At 34.7% G+C, this 20,539-nt stretch overlaps 1 protein-coding gene across 1 annotated transcript in view; it reads right to left on the bottom strand.

Annotated features, from left to right (window-relative positions):
• The window catches only part of LOC123564681 (usherin-like), a 73,124-nt gene that overhangs the window by 24,671 nt on the left and 27,914 nt on the right, over positions 1-20,539 (bottom strand). Inside the window, exons 16-31 of the mRNA XM_053552903.1 lie at positions 19,061-19,375; positions 16,914-17,093; positions 16,255-16,405; positions 15,368-15,507; positions 14,685-14,821; positions 14,274-14,409; positions 13,397-13,693; positions 12,862-13,080; positions 12,269-12,460; positions 11,613-11,861; positions 11,075-11,287; positions 10,352-10,554; positions 9,774-9,982; positions 6,750-6,849; positions 3,812-3,957; positions 3,137-3,267 (exon numbers count right to left, since the gene is read on the bottom strand). Of these exons, the coding sequence (XP_053408878.1) occupies positions 3,137-3,267; positions 3,812-3,957; positions 6,750-6,849; positions 9,774-9,982; positions 10,352-10,554; positions 11,075-11,287; positions 11,613-11,861; positions 12,269-12,460; positions 12,862-13,080; positions 13,397-13,693; positions 14,274-14,409; positions 14,685-14,821; positions 15,368-15,507; positions 16,255-16,405; positions 16,914-17,093; positions 19,061-19,375 (3,018 nt within the window). The remainder of the gene's footprint in view (positions 1-3,136; positions 3,268-3,811; positions 3,958-6,749; positions 6,850-9,773; positions 9,983-10,351; positions 10,555-11,074; positions 11,288-11,612; positions 11,862-12,268; positions 12,461-12,861; positions 13,081-13,396; positions 13,694-14,273; positions 14,410-14,684; positions 14,822-15,367; positions 15,508-16,254; positions 16,406-16,913; positions 17,094-19,060; positions 19,376-20,539) is intronic.

Genomic DNA, 20,539 nt, shown 5'->3' with positions numbered 1-20,539 from the left:
TTTCTTTTAAAATAATTTGATTTATTTTTAGAGAAATCAAATGTCACGTCCGTTGCTATGGAACCGATACGCCCTCGCTCTTATCGTTATAAATTGGTACCCGAGTTTATACAAGCCTGTAGCTAGTTAAATTTGATATCGGTAAACAGTCTGTCAAACTTACACAAAAAGCTGAGAATTCTCGTGCAGCTCTCTGTCTGTTTTTGTACGTTGGCTGGGCAAGTACATGTAAAGTTGACAATTTTGAGTTGACAATTTTATAAAGAATTTAATTTTCTACGCTTGCCGAGAGGTTGTAATAAGAGAAGCGGGCTGGTCTGACAACAACCGACAATGAAGAGAACAGGCGTAATACGAGAGTTCCGTCGTAAATGAAAAGCTGACGAGTGTAACCTTGAAAGCAGGCCTGTGGCGAACTTGTGGCACCTGAAGGTCGAACAGTCAACACTGGTGACATTGACGATAGAGGAAACAGACTACTACAGGATTTTTCTGGTGGGTCAATTGTTATTGACTTTGAACAAATTCTTTCAAATTCTGATGTAGTTCTTTCTAATAACTGTATAAGTAGCAATATTCCATGTGCTAATAATAATTCTCAAAGTGGGTGTGGCGGCATAATGGTATAAAAATCCTCTTTTTGCAAGTAAATTCCTTCAAACATCGCGGTCACAAAGATGAGTTTTTCAGTTCGGATAATTAACTCAGCCAAATCACCAGCTAATATAAACGCTTTGAAATAGTATCGTCCCGTAGAAACTGAATCATTACATTGACCTAGTTTTATGGTCAGGTTAGTTCAAAATCTAGGATGAATGGGTTTACTATCGGACGGCAAAAGTACATACTGGTTGGTGCACGGTCCGGGACAACTGGGTATGAAAGAGGTAGTCATCATAGGAAAATTTAGCAGTGAATATTAGAAAAATGTAGAAGTGAAGATGTATAAGTAAATAAACAGTAAAGAAACTAGTAATTAGTTATTTAAACGGCTCACGCGAAATTTGGGCGTCACGTACATAAAAAACATGTGTGTAAAGTTCATTATTTAATATTATGGCCTCAAACTTACAGCACCGCTAGAGAATAAATATAGCTGGAATTCTATAGCATTTTTGATAAATTATTGACAGAAAGTTCAACAAAATTACATAAAAACAGCTGATTTTATACAGGATTACATGTGAAATTTTATATGGCGCGATCATAAATAACTACTTAGTTTTTATAGTAAATACATGTAAAACACTTTATGCACATAATTCTATCTTTTGGCCGGAAAACACAAAAAACAGTATAGAAAAATATTTAATGATGAATAAGTGGCAGCAATTTAAAAACATAGAGTAAACGGTTACATGTCAAGCATTCTACTTTATCGACATGGCATATTCGACGAGGCGTGTAGGTGTGTGCGTGACCTATATATCGGCCGTGTACGTACAGAATAAATATGTCGTTTTAAAATAAACATTAGATTTACTGTTATCATCCTAAAAGTAGCGTATTGACAGTTCATTGCCACAACAGTTGCCACTTAGATGTTTTGTAAGTCATGAAGAGAACCGCGGGTCTTTGTGGATAATTTTGCTAATAAACAACTACAACATGAGAAGACAGCATTCTGGCTTGGAACTTTGAACAGAAAATAACATCTTATATTATTAGAAAACAAAACAAAAATAATTAAAATAAATATATTAATAAATGAATTAGTAAGTAAATAAATGAATAAAAATAAATTAAAGAAAGAAAGATTCTGTGTGCTAAAAGACATCATAAGGTAAATACAATCTTTGCTGCAGGGCTGGGCTATCGCATTTGGCAACTGTGTTTAAAAGATTATATTTCTAAGAACATGGCTTCCAATCGATAAGAATTTTGGGGGATAAATTTCTGAAAATTTATTGTGGCGGGAAAATTCTATCGACTGGAAGGTGACCGGGCGTTAGATTCGTTAATCGGTATCAGTTTAAACGTTTTTTGACTTAACATTATTGTAAGCCCGATTGATCTAGCTCGCGCGTTGTCATAATAGACGCAAACGTGAACCGCAATTGGTATTTAACCTTAGTTTATTTAAGTTGTTGCATTGCGTTGCAGTTACATATTTTCCTTTAAGGTATGATTTTTGATTATTCGGACTGACTGGCATGTCACGCTTGGTCTCCTTCCTGTCGAGTGAATTTTTCATCAACTTGGTCGGAGCCCTCGCACTTACCCTATCAAGTTTAATTAGAGCGGCCGTTACAACCCATCTTATTATAATATTATCCCATCTTGTTATAATATTATGTAAATGGAATTGAACCTTCAAACCAACTTGACAGGAGCTTCTGTGCCTACCCTGTCTCGTTGAAAATGTTACTGCGTATTTAAGATTGAATTAGGTTTTAATTACTTAACGGATAACTTTATTTTTGTCATATTTAATTTTTGTTGTCGAGTATGTTCAGAATTGTTGGCAAGGCAGTTAAGTTCATTAACCTTCATCAGCTGGGCAGGAGCCTCAGGCGTACCCGGTCCCGTTGAGGAGGTTACTTATTTTTGACATAAAAAGTTATTAATTATTTAACTTATGATCACTTTATTTTGTTACATTTGTTGTTATGATAGAATTGTTTGCAAGGTAATTATTAAACATATAGAGGAGGCAATGTGTGTTTATTTTTATTTCGAGTAATTTCAAATAAAATGTATATGTTATATATAAAAAAACTGAGTTACACAAAATTTGTGCTTATTCATATAAATAGCAGTAAGAGGTGTACAATGAAATGAATAAAGAATTGTGCTATTCATTTTATACAGGATAAACTTTCATGTAAGCAACTGAACATTTTACTCTGCTTTAATATGGAAGGCATGATCCATCAGTGCTTGCAGACTGCTTATTGACATTATCATTTACATTTCAAGCTTTATAATTTAATTTCTGAAAGAACATCTATGATATCAAACAACATAAATTTACATAATGTCCTCATAGATGTCATTTAGATGTCAAGTTGAAAGTAGAAATATAAATGATAATGCTATTAAGCATTATGCATGTACTGGCAGACAACCCCTTCCATACTTTAAAAGTTGTCAGAAATTTAAAGCTTATTTCCATAGCAACAACAACATTACTTACCTGCACAGCATGTCTGAGAACCACTTGTGTAATATGGTACAGTACCACAACAACTGTCTCCTTTACCAATAGCTACACGATCTTCATTGTTGTCAGGACAACAAATCTCTCCCGGCATCACCATCTCGTATCTAGCAACAGTATGAATATTTCAGTTTAAAAACAGCTTAATATGGAATAAGTACATGAAAATGTTAACTTTTTACAATTTCTTGATTTCTGATATTTTCTCATATCCCATAAATCTTCAGGGGAAAATCTATTCAAGTTAAAATCCAGAAGCATCCAAAGTTTCAAAACCACAAAATATCCATCTGCAATAACCTTCACACTGCAGTAACCAGGTCCAATGTTACAAAACTGGGTTTGGAGACCAGTCTCAGACTGCAGCCTTCCCATTGGTCAATTTCAAATTTGTGATCAGAAACAACCAATTTGAACTTTCTAGTTTTCTCTCCATACTTTATAACCTTGGGGTTTTGAGGCTTGTAATGACATTAATCTTTGTTTTACTGAAAGATGCAAACCTAACAAAAAGAAAAAGCAAATGCCATGTGGAGGCACCATTTTGGCAAACACTTAAACTTAATAGTAAAGCATTAAAAACAAGTTTGCATCACCTATTAAAGTAAAGAGATATAAAAGAAGAAATTAAAAGTTTATGAAGTAACAAACCTGCCACTGCAGCACTGATAGTTTTGTTTGTATGGATGGAACTTTCCTCCGCAGCAGACATCACTTTTATCAGACATTTTGGCATATTCTTTTCCACAACATGCAAAGTCTTCTTGACTTTCATGCAGAATACCATCACAACAAACCTACAAAAATATACATGAGAACTTGTTCTTCATATTTTGCTTGTTGAATACCATATAGGAGAGATCGTGTTTGTACACAAATCCGTTGTATATTCTATTTTTAGAACTGATAAGACCAAGATCGGGTGGGCAAACGCCGAGCGACCATGTTTTTTGTTAACAGTGACGTTTTTCTAACTGCTTAATTTTTCTTAAAACATAAATAATATCAATAATTATTTTGATCAATGGAAAGGGTATAAAACAAGCAATTTATTCATAACTTTTAATTATTATTTCGAAATGAAATAGATTAATTAAAAACGCTTAACTTACAGTGTATTTTCTAAAAGTTTGGAGCATCGCTAAGCCGCTATTAAAATCATATGTCATTTAAAACGGTAATTTATTTTCAAAAGATATTTCAATAAGAAAATATGAAAATCGTAAGCCTTTCAAAACTTTTTGAATTTTTAAAATCCATAAATGAACAAAAAAGTTATTAAAAAATAAAAATTCCGATCCCATACACAAACGATGTAAAAATATTTTGTTTTGCCCACCACCAGATAAATAGGTGTTGATGCGTGACGTCAGGGCGATCTCTCCTATATTTTAATACTTAGTAAAACTGCAACCATCAAATGCATTGGTTTGGCAAACAAAATGTGAAATTTATGCCAAATTTTACTGTTTGCAGAAATTATTAAGTTTTCCTTTAAGAGTAATTACAATCCAACCTTTCGGCAAAAATAATTTTTGTGACATGATAACAAATGCTAAATTAGTAAATTACTCCAACATGTATATTTATCATTTTACAACATATAACAAATACTATTGCATATGAGGACTTGACACATATTCGTGAATATTAAAGGTTTGAAAGTTAGACTGCTTTGTTTCATTTTGCTCTGTCACTGCTAAATAAGCATAAACAAGAGGGCCATGATGGCCCTATATCGCTCACCTGTTATCATTGCACTTGATGACAAGAAGGTCCTCAGTAAAAATATTTAAGTCCAAAGGACAGGAACAACAATGGGAAGAAATTTAACCAAAAAGAAAAAACAATTCTTACAAGGTATAGATATGTCAAAATGCACCTAAAAATTGGAGATACCATCCATGTTGTACCACAGAAAAGTGGTCTTGGTTTTTCCCTACCGCCAATAATAAAAAAGTTCCTAAAAATAAGCTATTTATAGTAACGTAAAAGGGAAGTAACTGAAAAAAAAAATTATTGTAAGTGAACAAAAGAAAGCTCTGCCAAATAAATCTGTTGACATAAATGAAATTTCAGATCAGTATCTACATTAGTTACGGAGATATACCCATTTTAATTTGAATTAAAGGGAGGAAATTTGACATAAAATCAGTCCATAGTTATCTACCCTGATTGTCTCAGTCCAACTAATGACAATTATAAAATTTCAAATAAGTCCTATAAGTACTTACTGATATAAATCCATTTTGATTACAATCAGGGGACGTAATCAGATATAAAATAACTCTGGAACCTACGATTGGATCTGATTTGTCATGGAATCTAAGATTTATTGTTGTTGAAGATATTTTGGAAGTTTGTATCAAAAAAAAACCGTAAATGAAGTCTCTATATGGCTGCAAAAGCCAAAATAGCCAATTTTGGACCTTTAAGGGGCCATAACTCTGGAACCCATGATGGAATTTGGCCAGTTCAAGAAAGGAACCAAGACTTTGTGGTGATACAAGTTGTGTGCAAGTTTGGTTAAAATCAAATCATAAATGAAGCTGCTAATGTGCAGACAAGGTCAAAATAGCTAATTTCGGCCCTTTCAGGGGCCTAAACTCTGGAACCCATTATGGGATCTAGCCGGTTCAAGAAAAGAACTGAGATCTTATGGTGACACAAGTTTTGTGAAAGTTTGATTAAATTCAAATCATAAATGAAGCTGCTATTGTGCAGACAAGGTCAAAATAACTAATTTTGACCCTTTCAGGGGCCATAACTCTAGAACCCATAAAGGAATCTCGCCAGTTCAAGAAAGGAACCAAGATCTTATGGTGATACTAACTGTGTGCAAGTTTGGTTAAAATAAAATCATAAATGAAGCTGCTACTGTGCAGACAAGGTCAAAATAGCTAATTCTGGCCCTTTCAGGGGTCATAACTCTGGAACCCATAATGGAATCTGGCCAGTTCAAGAAAGAAACCAAGATCTTATGGTGATACAAGTTGTGTGCCAGTTTGGTAAAAATCAAATCATAAATAAAGCTGCTATTGTGCAGACAAGGTCAAAATAGCTAATTTTGGCCCTTTCAGGGGCCATAACTCTGAAACCCATATTGGGATCTGGCCAGTTCAAGAAAGGAACCGAGATCTTATGGTGATACAAGTTGTGTGCAAGTTTGGTTAAAATAAAATCATAAATGAAACCACTATCGTGCAGACAAGAAATTGTTGACGCACGGACGGACGCACGGACGCACAGACGACGGACGAAGGGTGATCACAAAAGCTCCCCTTGTCACTGTGTGACAGGTGAGCTAAAAAGTAATGAAACACTGCACAAATATTCAATATGCAACTACAGACAATTCCACAAAATTTCATCAGTACAGGTATGCTACAAACAAAGTTATGGTAATCTGAATGCTTACCATTCTTAAGTATAAGTTTCACATTGTAAACCCTGCTAAATAAGGGCCCTGATCACAGAAAATGTCCCTATAACTACAAACTGCATTTAAGATTAATTCAGAACCATTACTTTACTTTTTATAAATAAAATGGAAAAGTGAGCAATAATATTGTGAGCAACTAAATCTTACTTTTGCACCAGAGTAGCAGGTGGACCCACAAAGGTTTTGGAGAATACCACACTGGATATAGGTGCATTTCATCAGCTCAGGACTCACTGTCACTAGTGGGCTGAAAAAAGGGAATTCATTATTTGTATTTCTTAATCAATTTATAAAACATTTTTGCTAGTTTAGGTTTCATGCTTAATCTGTAAGTAGGTATTACGCATTCTTTTCATGATTTTTTTCCCTATCAAATGGTACTTCAGCATTTATCTTCCTAAAATGGCTTAGTCATTTCAAAAATCTGCTTATATAATTTCTGCTCAAGTCTCAATTAAACACCTCTTCAGTCTTCAATATTAAAATACAAAAATGGCAATGTAAACAATTAAGTATAAGATATAAGCCTCAAACGATCCAATATGTAAAATACTGGACTGTCCGAAGCGCGTTAGCGCTGAGGACCGTCCAGTATTTTTACATATTGGATCGTTTGAGGCTTATATCTTACTTAAAACATTGTTTTTATGACATAACCTATAAAAAATTACGTATAAACCATTGACGTAAAATATTCTTGAATTAATTCGGATTTTATTCACATTAATGCATTTAATAAAAGTTACTATATGATTATGAAATACCCTGTAGATCCTCATGACAATTTTACGCACATTTTTCTCATAATGCACGACTGCGTTTTTCTCGGGTTTCTCGCCTTCGTGATATTGTACTTTCATTAGCCCGGGATTCTCGTGATGCTATTAATTGTGTTTACACATGTACACTGATGTACGGAATAAGCAGTAGTATTCTCATGAGTGGCGGCGGGAGGAGATAAATTTTGTGACATTTTAGAAAGGATTTATTTTAATTCATGGCTAGGATAAAGTGATTATGTTTTTTTATTTAAATGTGTACAAGGAAACTTTCTTTGTGTTAAAAATTACAAGGGTATGGCGAATTATGATAATGTTTCACTGAAAGCATAGTTGAAATCGGACAGCTGGAGAAAATGAATGCTGCATGTGCACTGAATGAGAAAATGGGTTGTTTGTTTACACGCCTGACAATATACTGTTGTGATTTATTAGTTCAATGACAGTTTTTGTTGGTTTGTACATGAACTTGCCCGAAAATCTTCAAATTTAGCGCAAGAAGACTTACAGAACAGACATTTTAATATATTATCGGATACAGCTACTGGTAAGTCCAAATCATATTATTTTCGTTCCTTTAGACGCATAGTGGCGAGGTGGATGCAGAAAACTAAGGAAAACTTGCTTTCAGTATGATTTTTATTGATGCACTCGAAGCTACTCGTGTTTATGTTGTTATTATTACAACGAATGTTTAATGTAGTCCCAACTGAAATACTGAAAAATATATTTAATATCATTCACTTTGAATCTATTAGATTTATTTTCACTAAAATCTCAGTATTTCATAAAATAGCATAGAATGAAATAGAATATACGTGTACAAAATTAAAAGATATTTCGACAAAACTAAGGTTCATGCAAGTACATGTGTCCCTTAATTGCAGTTCCGTTTTCTTTCCGAATAGGCCATCTCACAGACTGAACAAATGTGAGCAAATGCTTCACGCTGGCTTCAAATACAAGTAATAAAGGCAATTTATTCTACGTAGGGTGCAATAAACGTTTATTTTTTTTTTAAATGAACATCCTGTTGTTTTTTTTTTACAGTTTTTTTTTCAATACGGATGTAATACTTAAATAAACATAAACTGTAACTGTCAATACCCAACAAATCTATGAGCTGCACCATAAGAAAACCAACATATTGGTTTTGCTACCAGCCTGCGCAGTCTGGCCAGGATCCATGCTGTTCGCTTTCAAAGCCTAATGCCATTAGACAAACTGTTATCGAACAGTATGAATCCTGCCCAGACTATGTGGATGCGCAGGCTAATCTTGATCCATGCTGGTCGCAAACGCACTCTGTTCGTTTTCCCACGGCGCGGCTCATATCATTTTCAGGGGTTTACATGAACATTAACGTGTAAGCATTTGTTTAGTTTTTTCTATGTACAGATGAATGGATAAATACGGGAAATGTGGAATGTGACAAAACAAAATATGAGCCATGTATACGATGATGCAATGCTTCACCTAATTTTCGTATATCGCAAATTAGTATTACTATTATTTTTATGCTTCCCGAAGGGCGAGCACTTTGGTTGACACTTTGTGCGTCTTTCCGTCCGTCCGTCCATTGTATAACTTAAAAGGTATTAACGGCATTTTATTAAAATTTCACATAATCATAGAGCAATCAAAGAGCAGTGTCAAAGAACCATAGCTCTACCTTACCTAGCTGTTGGATTATCTCCCTTTATTATACAAAATAAGGCTTTTTCCGGAGCATTACTTGAAAAGTTTTGATGACATTTCATTTAAACTTAACAAAATCATAAAGGCTATTGACAGTACGGCCTAAAAGTACTATCATGATTGGTCTTATAAAACTGCTTTTTCAATAGAGAGCAATAAATTCTTGCACAATTTTTAAATCTGGAAGAAATTATTGCTCTAGGGAAACGTCGTTTAAGGAGTAAGACTACGTTGACACATGCAGAATACATATATGTATAATGCTATTTTTAAAATTTTGCATCTAGATCTATACATAAAATTTAATTTTGATATTAATTTTCCCTTTTATTATCAGTACTGTGTTATTTTATTGGACTGCTTTCATTTGATTACAATATTTCTATATGGAATTACGCTACATGTATTGATAAATATTGGACTACACGAAGACATTGATTTTGTATATAAATCGTTTTCCTCGTGCAGTCCAATATTAAATACACAGTCCAATATTAAAATAATATTGGACTCCACGTGGAAAATACTGAACTAAGTCCCATTGAAAGCAGTCCAATATTAAAAATACAGTACAGCGAGAACAAAGGAGTGACGTCATGACAAGTTTTAACTGAAGATAAAATGACAATGTACACGTAGGATATTGCCAAAACATGAACAAGAGAGAAAGTAAAATCAAGGTGAATACACTCACATTTCTGAACATTGCCTGATGGTCCTCCTATACAGGTCATATCTCAGAATGATACCATTGGGCTGCAGTGGGGCTTTCCATACCACATCAATCTGATGTGGGCTCAGTGGTTGTACCCTAGGGGAGCCAAGACTCTGAGGCAATGCTTCTAAGGTGGAGCCAAGAACTGTATCACTCTTCACACAGTCAAATACAGTGCACACTTCCAGCTGCAAAAAGAAAACGGAAGTAAAATTATTATAGTTTTCATGTTGTGCTTTAACATGTCCACCAACAAACATTTAACAACAATATGTACACATCCTCTCTATCAAACAACACTTATGAAAAAATTTTACTAAAAGAGTCTAAAGGCCATGATACAGGATTTTCTTAGTTGCTGGTAAGTTAAATGTTTTCAGAAACATCAGTTACAAATGACTGATTCAGACATTCAAAATGAACTGACTAAAATTGTTTACATAAGCAGCAATGGTTCTGTACTATTGAATGCAATTAAAAGTGATTAATAGGGAATTATAGGCTATCTTAATGCTTGTAATTTGATACAAATTCTGATTTATCCAAATACTATATACCTGAATTTCATAGACAGTGTATGGCTGTAGCCCAGTTAGAACATATGACCCTGGTAATACCAGCCCTGTTTCTGTCTTCTCATTATTGTTGTAAATATTGTAGCCAGTTATATCCCCGTTAGCTTTCTGAGGGGCCATCCAGGAAACCCGAATTGCTGCCTCACTAACAATGCTCAGTGTAGGCGTATCTACACCCTCCGGTGCTGAAAGAGTGTAAATAAAACATTATAAACCTAACTTTTTTAAAACTAATTATTTTATGGTACTGTCTGCAATCTGACCAGCTTAATCAGTAAAACCATATGACATTTTTAAATGACAGATTCATCATCGAAACAACCATTCACAATATTTCAGCAATTTATAAATGCTTTTACTCCAGGAGAACAAACTTCCAGAAAATATCCTACAATGGAAAGTAGATCTGAAAGTAGCTGAAACAAAATGAAATAAAATAAACTAAATACAAATCAATATTATACAAAGACTTAAATCATGTAAACAGTTACACAGATATAATTTTAAGTAGTTTGGCAATTTTACCAGCTTTTGACGGTGAAAACCCCGAGATGCCCCTCCAGGCATTTTTGGGCATAGGCCGGCACCTGGATAAAACCACTAACCAACCTTCTGTTAGCTGGCTGGATGGTTACGATGAATGAGTCTCATCTGCTGCTAAAACAATTATATGCTAGGCAAAATAGAATCTAAAACTTGACTAACCTCCATCCATTGTTGTGACATACACTGGGTCACTGGTAATGTATGCTCCACCATGTATAGTAATAGTAACTGTGGTATAGAACTGTGTATTTGGGTTCAAATCTCTGAATGAAGTAGCATTCACATCAGGTCCAAACTCCTGGCTATAGTTTTTCATACTACTGAACAGTTTCACTGTGTATGACTTTACACTGCCTTGAAGGTTTACTTCATCTACAAACAGAGATAACAGATCAATGCAAGATTCAGGGAAAGTTAATGTACTTCACATTTAGTCCAATTTATGTATTTAGTTTTCATATATTTTACAGTAACAAATGTACTCTAGCCTAACAAAACTGAGAAAATAATCAAATTCTTTTCTTTTGTGAATTTTTCAATTAACTGCCAAATTTCTGCCAATGTGCACTGAAACTGTCTTCACTGTCACACCAAAGTCTCAAAGTCTACTCCACCATCATTATAAGTTTATCACATTCTTTAATATTTTCTGCATAACTGTTTACAAAGAAACTGAACAGAAAGAGGAAAGTCTTACCAGGAGTTTCCCAAGACACGCCCACAATTCTGTGGCTGACAGGTATGGCTGTTACTTTAGCTGCCCTCCTTGGGAAGCCTCCAAAAGTTGTAACCTCTGGGGATGGGTCACTAGTTAATTGACCAATGTCATTAAACACTGTAACTCTGTACTGATACGTAGAATACATAGGAAGACCACGGTCCTCGAAGAATGTTCCGGTTCCAGAGAAAATTCTTCTCCATACTTCATTACTGGTATCCACAGCAGCTGTTGAAGTATACACATAGGTACTTGAGATATTCTTTTCGTCTTTGAGGTTACTTATAACATTTGAATTGTGGTTATAACTTATTTGTATGATCAAAACCACTTTTTAGTTGCTAACCTCCCTAAACACAACTCAAAAATAGTACAGTACTGATAGTTTATTTGTAATAGAGTTTACAAGGATTATTTCTAAGGTAATATAAATAAAATAAATACACTTTAGACCTTATTTTAGTTAATAACTGGGGAATACAAAAATTCTAGGGTAAAGGTCCTTGTGTGTTATTTATTACATAAAAAAAACACTTTGAACAAAACCTTAATTTACATTTACTTCATTTGTAAACATCAAAGATGTGGATAGCAGTAACAAATTGCAAGAAATTACTTTTCACTCATCTACTTACGATCTAGCGGTACCCTGAGAAGAAGCCTGGATAACTCGTATCTTATGTTGGGTCCATTGGGCCTTTCTGGTCCCTGCCACACTATGGAGATCATTGTCTGAGAAACTGGGGTTGTAACAGGGGCAAGCTGGCCCTCCGGCACCGTGGCGTGTGTTCGGACACTTAGTGGATAGCTCTGAGTACAACCTCCGCCTGTTTTATACATAATTATTTAAAAACATACTACATATGATGGAATGACTACAAAAGCTGTCAAGCACTCAAATTTTTAATACTTATTTTCTAGAAATCTGACAAGATTTTGTAATAAACTGGTTAATATATATTTGATGAAAGACTATAAAAACAATATTTTAAACATGGATTTGTGTACTTAAAATATACAGCATGTTGATGGATTAATGCAAACAATGTTAAAGAACACTTTAATAAAGAAACACTAGATCATGTGTACCGGGTAATATAGAAAATAGCATTTTTCTAACCACATCGTTATGCATATTCTAGATAACGACATCTGCTTTATTTGTTTCTATGGTAAAAATAGAAGCATTATGGGACTTTAACATGTAACATTTCAAACACTGACTTACTTGTACAAGCTGTGACTGTGACCGTATATTCTGTGTATGGTAGCAGATCTTCAAAGGTCACCGACCTGACAGAGATATTGCGTATCTCTACTTGAGGCATAGGCAGACGTACTGTGTAGAACTCTATGACACCATTAGGCTGCAGGGGTGGGTCCCAGGTTACTGTCATTACTTCTGGTCCCTTTATTTGAACTTTTGGTGGTGTGACACCAGCTGGTCCTGAAAATATCAAAGTTAATGCTTCTATAAAATTGATAAAAGATACTATTTGTGTCACTGTATTTAAATCAAAACAACAGTATTTAAAACTAAACTAAAAAGTAGATTTTTGTGTTGGGTAATAAAACAATAAACTTATAAAAGCTACTATTATGACAAAAAAATATTTTCAATCAAGCAAATAATGAGAGAAGATTTTTTCTAATGCAATAAGAAATAAAACTGTTACCTATATAATAATTAAATACATTACCCATAGACAATTAAATCTTATAAATGTAACATTTAAGATAAAATGCATATGTAAAATACTTACTTGAGGACATGGTTGTTACAGCAGTCCAGGGACTGACAGCATCTCCAACCCCGTTGCTCACCATCAGCCTGTATTCATATTCCACATGAGGTGTCAGGCTACTATCTTCATCAACATATTTCAGTTCTGAATCGGCACTCAATGACACCACTACTGTTGTAGCAACTTTGCCCGCCAGGCGGCGCTCCAGTGTGTAAAAGGAGATCACTCCATTTGGATCAGCAGGCGGTTCCCAGGTGAGTTCAACTGAGGCAGGGGTCAGTGAAACTGCAGATGGGGCTAAAACATTCTCAGGATCTAGAAATACAAGATTACAAGTTTCTGTCATAAAACAAACAATGAAGAACATTTAAATTTTATGGCAGCATGATTTAATTAACCTTTAACCAGCTGCTGGCAAATGATTCTGCCTTTGCGACCAGTGTAGACCAAGATCAGCTGATCATGATCTGCTCTGTTCGCTATTCAGTCAGTAAATTTTCAGTGAACACCCCTTTGAATGATAAGTGGTACTGCCCAAATTGAACGATAGACCAGTCCATTTTAGAAATTTAGCGGGGTAAAAGTTAAGTATACAGTAAAACCTGTATTAAGCAGCCATCAAATGGAGCAACACAATCTGACTGCTTAAGGCAGGTGGCTGCTTAAGAAAAAGTTGAAATTACAACAAAAAATCAATTTGGAAAGTTCACTGACTAGCTTCTTAAGAAAAGTGGCTCCTTAAAACAGGTAGCCACTAAGGCAGGTTCAACTATACTTTGTCTTATATAGTTTAATCCAGCATGTCCTTGGTCATTTCTCATTGTAACAAGTCCAAAACTCCATAATTATGCTAAGATCACAACAGACAATAAAATCACAGTAATGAAAATCTTACAATCTTCCTTGGTTCTTTCTGGTATTGTCTGTGAACTTCTAGTACAACCGCCTGCTGTGCAAACTTCCACTACAAATGCATAGTAGGTGTAGGGTTTGAGTTTATCAGCACGGAACTGAGTAACGTTTCCTGACATCTGAAATACACAGAAACTCAGTGAGCTGGTAATCCACTGGAATTAGTTTATTACAAACATTCATGTCAGGATTTTTGTGAAGACATTATAGGCTTAAAATCATCTGTACATTTGATTTTGTTCAATGTAAGACAGAAAAGTGCATTTCCTGAAACAACCTCAAGTAAATGTCTCAACAAACCAAGATACAGTACAAGTAAAACATTCTTCATAACTGAGCTGTTTGAAATAGGCAAGTATTAACTAGTAATTAAATATGAAAAAAAAAAACTTACTGAAACCCTGTATTCACCATTCTGGTAGACCTTGTATTCTGTTATTATACCATTTGGTGTAAGTGGGGCTGTCCATACTAGATCAATATATCGTGGTCCAATACCAACAACTCTTGGTGCACTGAAACCCACTGGACCTGGAAAATGCAGCAGAAGACATTGTAATTTGTGAGGTCATTAGACCAAAAGTATGTACTTCTGTGAACTTTTAACAAATACAATACATATTTAATGGTGTTATAAAGTAGGAAAAACTATCTATATAATTATGGGAACAATTTGCAACACTTTAACATCTGCATAATGCTGTGATTTTTTTTGCGAAATTTATTTTTTGTAATGAGAGCTAAAATTCATAATGAAAGTTTGTATACCTGCAGTACCGCAATGAACATGCAAGACTGTTCTTTATAGATACAAACTTTTTGTATAATCATAGCAGAATTTGAAAACTGAACTAACAGAATCTAACACTCTTGCACTTTTATCCTAAAGTTAAATGATTTAATGTCAGTTGTAAAGACAGATCTGACAAAAATTACCACAATGGAAAAAGGGGGTCCTTAATAGATAAATAGAACCCAAGACAGAGAGGTAAATTAAATTTTCTTTCCATATTGAATGTAAATCTTGGAAGAAACTTTTGTTTATTGGATATACTAATACATCAGAAACAGACTTACGATCTTGTCTTGTGGTTGCAGTGACCCAGTCTGATCTTGTTAACCCATTGGAATTTTCGGCGACCAGTCTAAACTCATACTCTTTGTAGGCAACAAGATTTTCCATGGTGTAGGTAAATGAAGTTGTTGGTCCAAATATGCTGTTGCAGATATAATGATTTAATAAATGATGACAAACTTTCCAATGAATATGGGAAAAGTCTTATCTTACTATTCTTATTGCCTTCATAAATTGATTTAAAAAATTCAAATGTTATGAGTAATTTTTGGCACTGTAATATTTCAGTATTCAATGAATGTAAATGAATTTTCCCTGTTTCCCCGAGATTGGACTCACTTTCTAAACATCTTGTATAACTGTGTTTTGGCTTTGGCCTTGCAGTCTTGTTTAGGGCTATATGTAACTTACAATAGCCTGACACTGAGCCATGAACGAACAGCTGAACAGAGTATTATTATAATATCTTGTTTCCAGAAGATCTAAAGGGAAAGTATTTATGACTATAAACTACAGATTTGATATGGAAGCTTACGGTGAATTTTTGCAATCAGTCTTTGTCTAGTTGATTGACGTTGTTTTTTCACCTTCTAAAATGATACTATTATGATATGAGCCGCGCCATGAGAAAACCAACATAGTGGGTTTGCAACCAGCATGGATCCAGACCAACCTGCACATCCGCGCAGTCTGGTCAGGCTCCATGCTGTTCGCTTTTATAATCTATTGGAATTGGAGAAACTGTTAGTGAACAGCATGGATCCTGACCAGACTGCGCGGATGTGCAGGCTGGTCTGGATCCATGCTGGTCGCAAAGCCACTATGTTGATTTTCCCATGGCACAGCTCATATATGAATAAAAATTCAAATTGTGTAGGATAAAACTTACTCTGCAACTAGAGCTCCTTCAACTTTCTCCCTGAACTGAAGGATAAAGTTGGCAGTATCAAGGGAATTCTCCCTGCCCACACTGATCCATGTCGCTGTTATTGTGGTAGGGGTCTGTGACAGCAGGGCAGGGGGCTTCACTCCATCTGGGGCTGAAAACAGAAAACAAGAGAAATGTACAGATTATCTCCCTTACATTTTTTAAATCAAAATAATTATGGAAATCTATCAATGTATAAAGGTACTAACAAAGATATAAATAAAAGATTTATTTATATAAAAACTATTTTTGTTAAGAATTTAACAAAATTTAAGGGTGGGTGGAGGCAGAGGAAAGTGTTTATTCAAAGCTTTGTTCATAAGAATGTATAAGGTCCTTGAATCAAAGTTTAACTATTTCCACTGAAAAGCCAAATCCTTTTTTTTCAAACTTATGTTTAGTTATAATAACAGGGAGAAACAAAACTTTGTTCTGTTCTGTTCTGATATTTTAAAATGCTCCAAACTTAAGGTTAGAAGTCCGTGATAATTATAGCAAACTGGAACACATTTATGTTCAATTAACAGTAGAGATGCTTTATTAAATAGAACTTATATTTTCAAAGATCTAATTTAATGCTATGGTCAATGAAAACTTTAAGACCAAAAGAAGTTACTTACAGCCAGGAGGCATATCAGCAGACATGACATTTCCGAGTATAAATCCCACAGTGTTTGAAGCATTCACTTGTACACTGTATGTAGACATTGGGATCAGTGAGGTTATCGTTACCCATTCATTGTACAGCTGAGAACGATTCAAACTACGTCGAGTGTGGATAGTACTGTAGTCCCAAGCATCTGTAAAAACATGGCAGGGAATGTTTCAAAATTTATTGAAAGTCAAGGCCCTTATGGGCATCTGATATAAACATAACATATCATACAACAACATGGCATATTAAACAAGATGTATTTATTGTTAACAAGAAACGCGGCAATGCCACGAAACCAGGTTTTCAACACTTTTCATAAGAATAAACAAGAGTGCCAGAATGTCACAATATACGCCCGTCACAGCAAATTTCTTTACTCTAGCACCTGTATTTGCAGATGTAATTTTAATTTTGTGGTTGTTTAATAATCATTGTAATTCTTTTGTTTTTCGAAGTCCACAAAAAAACTCCTTACCAGGTAGAGATACCTTAAAATACACCTAAAATTAGAAAGTAACAACTATGTTGTACCACAGAAAAGTGGTCTTGGTTTTTCCCTACGGTCAATTATAAAAAAGTTACAATATAAGTTATTTATAGTAACAACTAAGGGAAGTTAATCTTAAAAAAAAAAAAAAAAAAAATACAAAAAAAAAATTTGTAAGTCCACACAGAAATCCTTACCAGGTAGAGATTGGTCAAAATACACCTCAAAATTGGATGTAATATGCATGTTGTACTACAGAAAAGTGGTCTCGATTTTTCCCTACGTCTAGTAATGAAAAAGTTACAATATAAGCTATTTATAGTAACAACAAAGGGAAGTAATTCTAAAGAAGGGAACTGCGTAAGACACTTCGTCTCATGATGGTGTATAATTGTGCCAAGTTACATCAAAATCCCTCTATGCATGAAGAAGATATGCTCCGGACAAAGTTTTCATTCTTGTATCCTTTGACCTCTAAGTGTGACCTTGACCTTAGACCTAGGGACCTGGTTCTTGTGCATGACACTCCGTCTCATGATGGTGAACAATTGTGCCAACTTTCATCAAAATCCCTCCATGCATGTAGAAGATATGCAAACCATAATACTAACCTAACCCTATTTTTAGTAACAATGACCTTGACCTTGATCCCAGAAACCCCAAAATCAATCCCAAGCTACAACTTTATATAAGTTTTCTATACACCAAGTTTCATCATGATAGCTCATTCCTAAGTTATTGACCGGAAACCCTTTTTCTATTTTAAGTAACAGTGACCTTGACCTTGACCCCAGAAACCCCAAAATCAATCCCAGACTTTGTCTTGATATAAGCTACATACATACCAAGTTTTATTCAAATATCTTTACCGAAACAAAAGTTATTGACCGGAAACCCTTTTTCTATTTTAAGTAACAGTGACCTTGACCTTGACCCCAGAAACCCCAAAATCAATCCCAGCCTTTGTCTTGATATAAGCTACATACATACCAAGTTTTATTTAAATATCTTTACCGAAACAAAAGTTATTGACAGGAAACCCTTTTTCTATTTTAAGTAACAGTGACCTTGACCTTGACCCCAGAAACCCCAAAATCAATCCCAGCCTTTGTCTTGATATAAGCTACATACATACCAAGTTTTATCCAAATATCTTTACCGAAACAAAAGTTATTGACCGGAAACACTAGTTTGACGCCGCCGCCGCCACCACCGCTGCCGCCAGCCCGCCCGACCGACATCTACCCCAATCTAATAACTCAGGTTTTCGTTGAAAACCTGGTTAATAATGTACGAGAAGGATGAGAAATGTTCTAATGGTAGTGGACGCACAACCACAATTTGCAAACTATAAACCATCTATATAATCCAACTTTACACCCAAAGAATGCTGAGCCGCATGAGAAAATAGTATTTTTACAGAACTTTCATAATTCTAGAGACAATGGCAACAGTTACTATGAAATTTGGGTTGGTATGAAACTGCTGACAAAGGTTAGGCAGTAAGTGTGTACTATATTTACTGTACTTTGGTAAAAAATACTGTAAGTCTAACCTAACTTGACAGTTTTCCATTTAACCTCTAGTTGTTATTTAAACAATATAGTACCAAAATGAGCAATTACCTATGTCAGTATAAAATAATCCTTCAAAATAGACATCAAAGAACATATTTCCATTGGGTTTTTCTGGTACTGTCCATTTCACACTGACTGTTCTTGCATCTTCTACTCTCAAATCCATTGTTACAAAACCCTCTGGCTGGGACTCCTGGGTATAAGCCTTTGTCTGCTTGCTAGAACTACAACCACTTCTGGTACAGGCCACCACCCTGAAGACGTGTTTGCTGTAAGGGGTTAGTCCTCCGACATCGTAGAACATGTTGAGTCCTACATATCTCGGTATTTCATTATGAAATAACTGGTACTGAGTTATCCTTCCTGGTAAAATAGATAGTACTGAATTATCTGACCCTGATTTAAATTCTTTTTCTATTCATGAATACATCCTTCTGTAGAACCAAGAGTTTAATGTTCTCATAATTATACAGAAATGAACTTTTCTCCAGACAATAACAGGACCTAATCAAAGGCCTGAATGGCCTGAGTTGGCTAATGATTGATGTACTGACAGTATAGTCTACCAGTTTCAGTTTGTTTTCTGTTTTTTTCTTAAAATTTCATAACACAGCTCGATATTTACCCAAAATATTATATCCGAATACGATTACACTTTTCTCCAGTTTGAACAATATACTTTACAAATTGTGATGATACGAAGACATTTAGCAGCAATTGGCAGTATCTGACATTGAAGTTTACGGTTAAATTACCTCTAATTTAAATCTTTTCATAAAAAAGTTGTTTCGTTTCGCCAAACATAGACGATCTACTTTCGATTTCAAAAACTACAAGAAAATACAATTTAATGTTTCGCCGATTTGTTTATTTCTCGAAAAATAAGAATTAAAATCATTTTTAATATCAGTAGTAACTAAACAAACCAGTAAGAGCTTCTTCTTCCGATAATTTATCCGTTTACTGACTGCAAAATTCAACCCACGCAAAGTTTATAGAAATCATACGATCCCTTACAGAAGCAAGCCTCTGTGGCGTACATGCTGCGTATTTGCTGTGTATATGCCGCGAACACAGTAGTACGCCAGAGGAGTACATTTTACATACACAGCATGCCGCGTACATGCCGCGTACTATTTTGACGAGTACACAGCATGTACGCAGGAGCTCACTAGTACACTCCAAGTACGCAGCAAAGACTCTGAAAATTTAAGGAGTACACTGCATGTACGCAGGAGGGAATTGTATAAGAAAATAGTACACTGCATGTACACCGCAGATACTTTGAAATTTGTGCAGTACACTTCATATACGCGTGAAAGACTTGTACAATTTTTTTGGCATTTATACTTAGTTTTTTTTTATAAGTTGAAGTCTGAAGTAAACTTCATATACGCGGGAGGGACTTGTTAATTTTCTTTTGGTGTTTATACTTTGAATTTTTTTAGGTAAAAGTCTGAAGTACACTTCATGCAGGAAGGATTTGTACATTTTTTATTTTTTTTTTTGAAGCAAGAACTTGATTTC

This window comes from Mercenaria mercenaria, chromosome 1, assembly GCF_021730395.1.
Source record: "Mercenaria mercenaria strain notata chromosome 1, MADL_Memer_1, whole genome shotgun sequence".
NCBI lineage: Eukaryota > Metazoa > Mollusca > Bivalvia > Venerida > Veneridae > Mercenaria > Mercenaria mercenaria.
The sequence above is the reverse complement of the archived record's forward strand: the minus strand, read 5'-3'. Positions and strand labels throughout refer to the sequence as shown.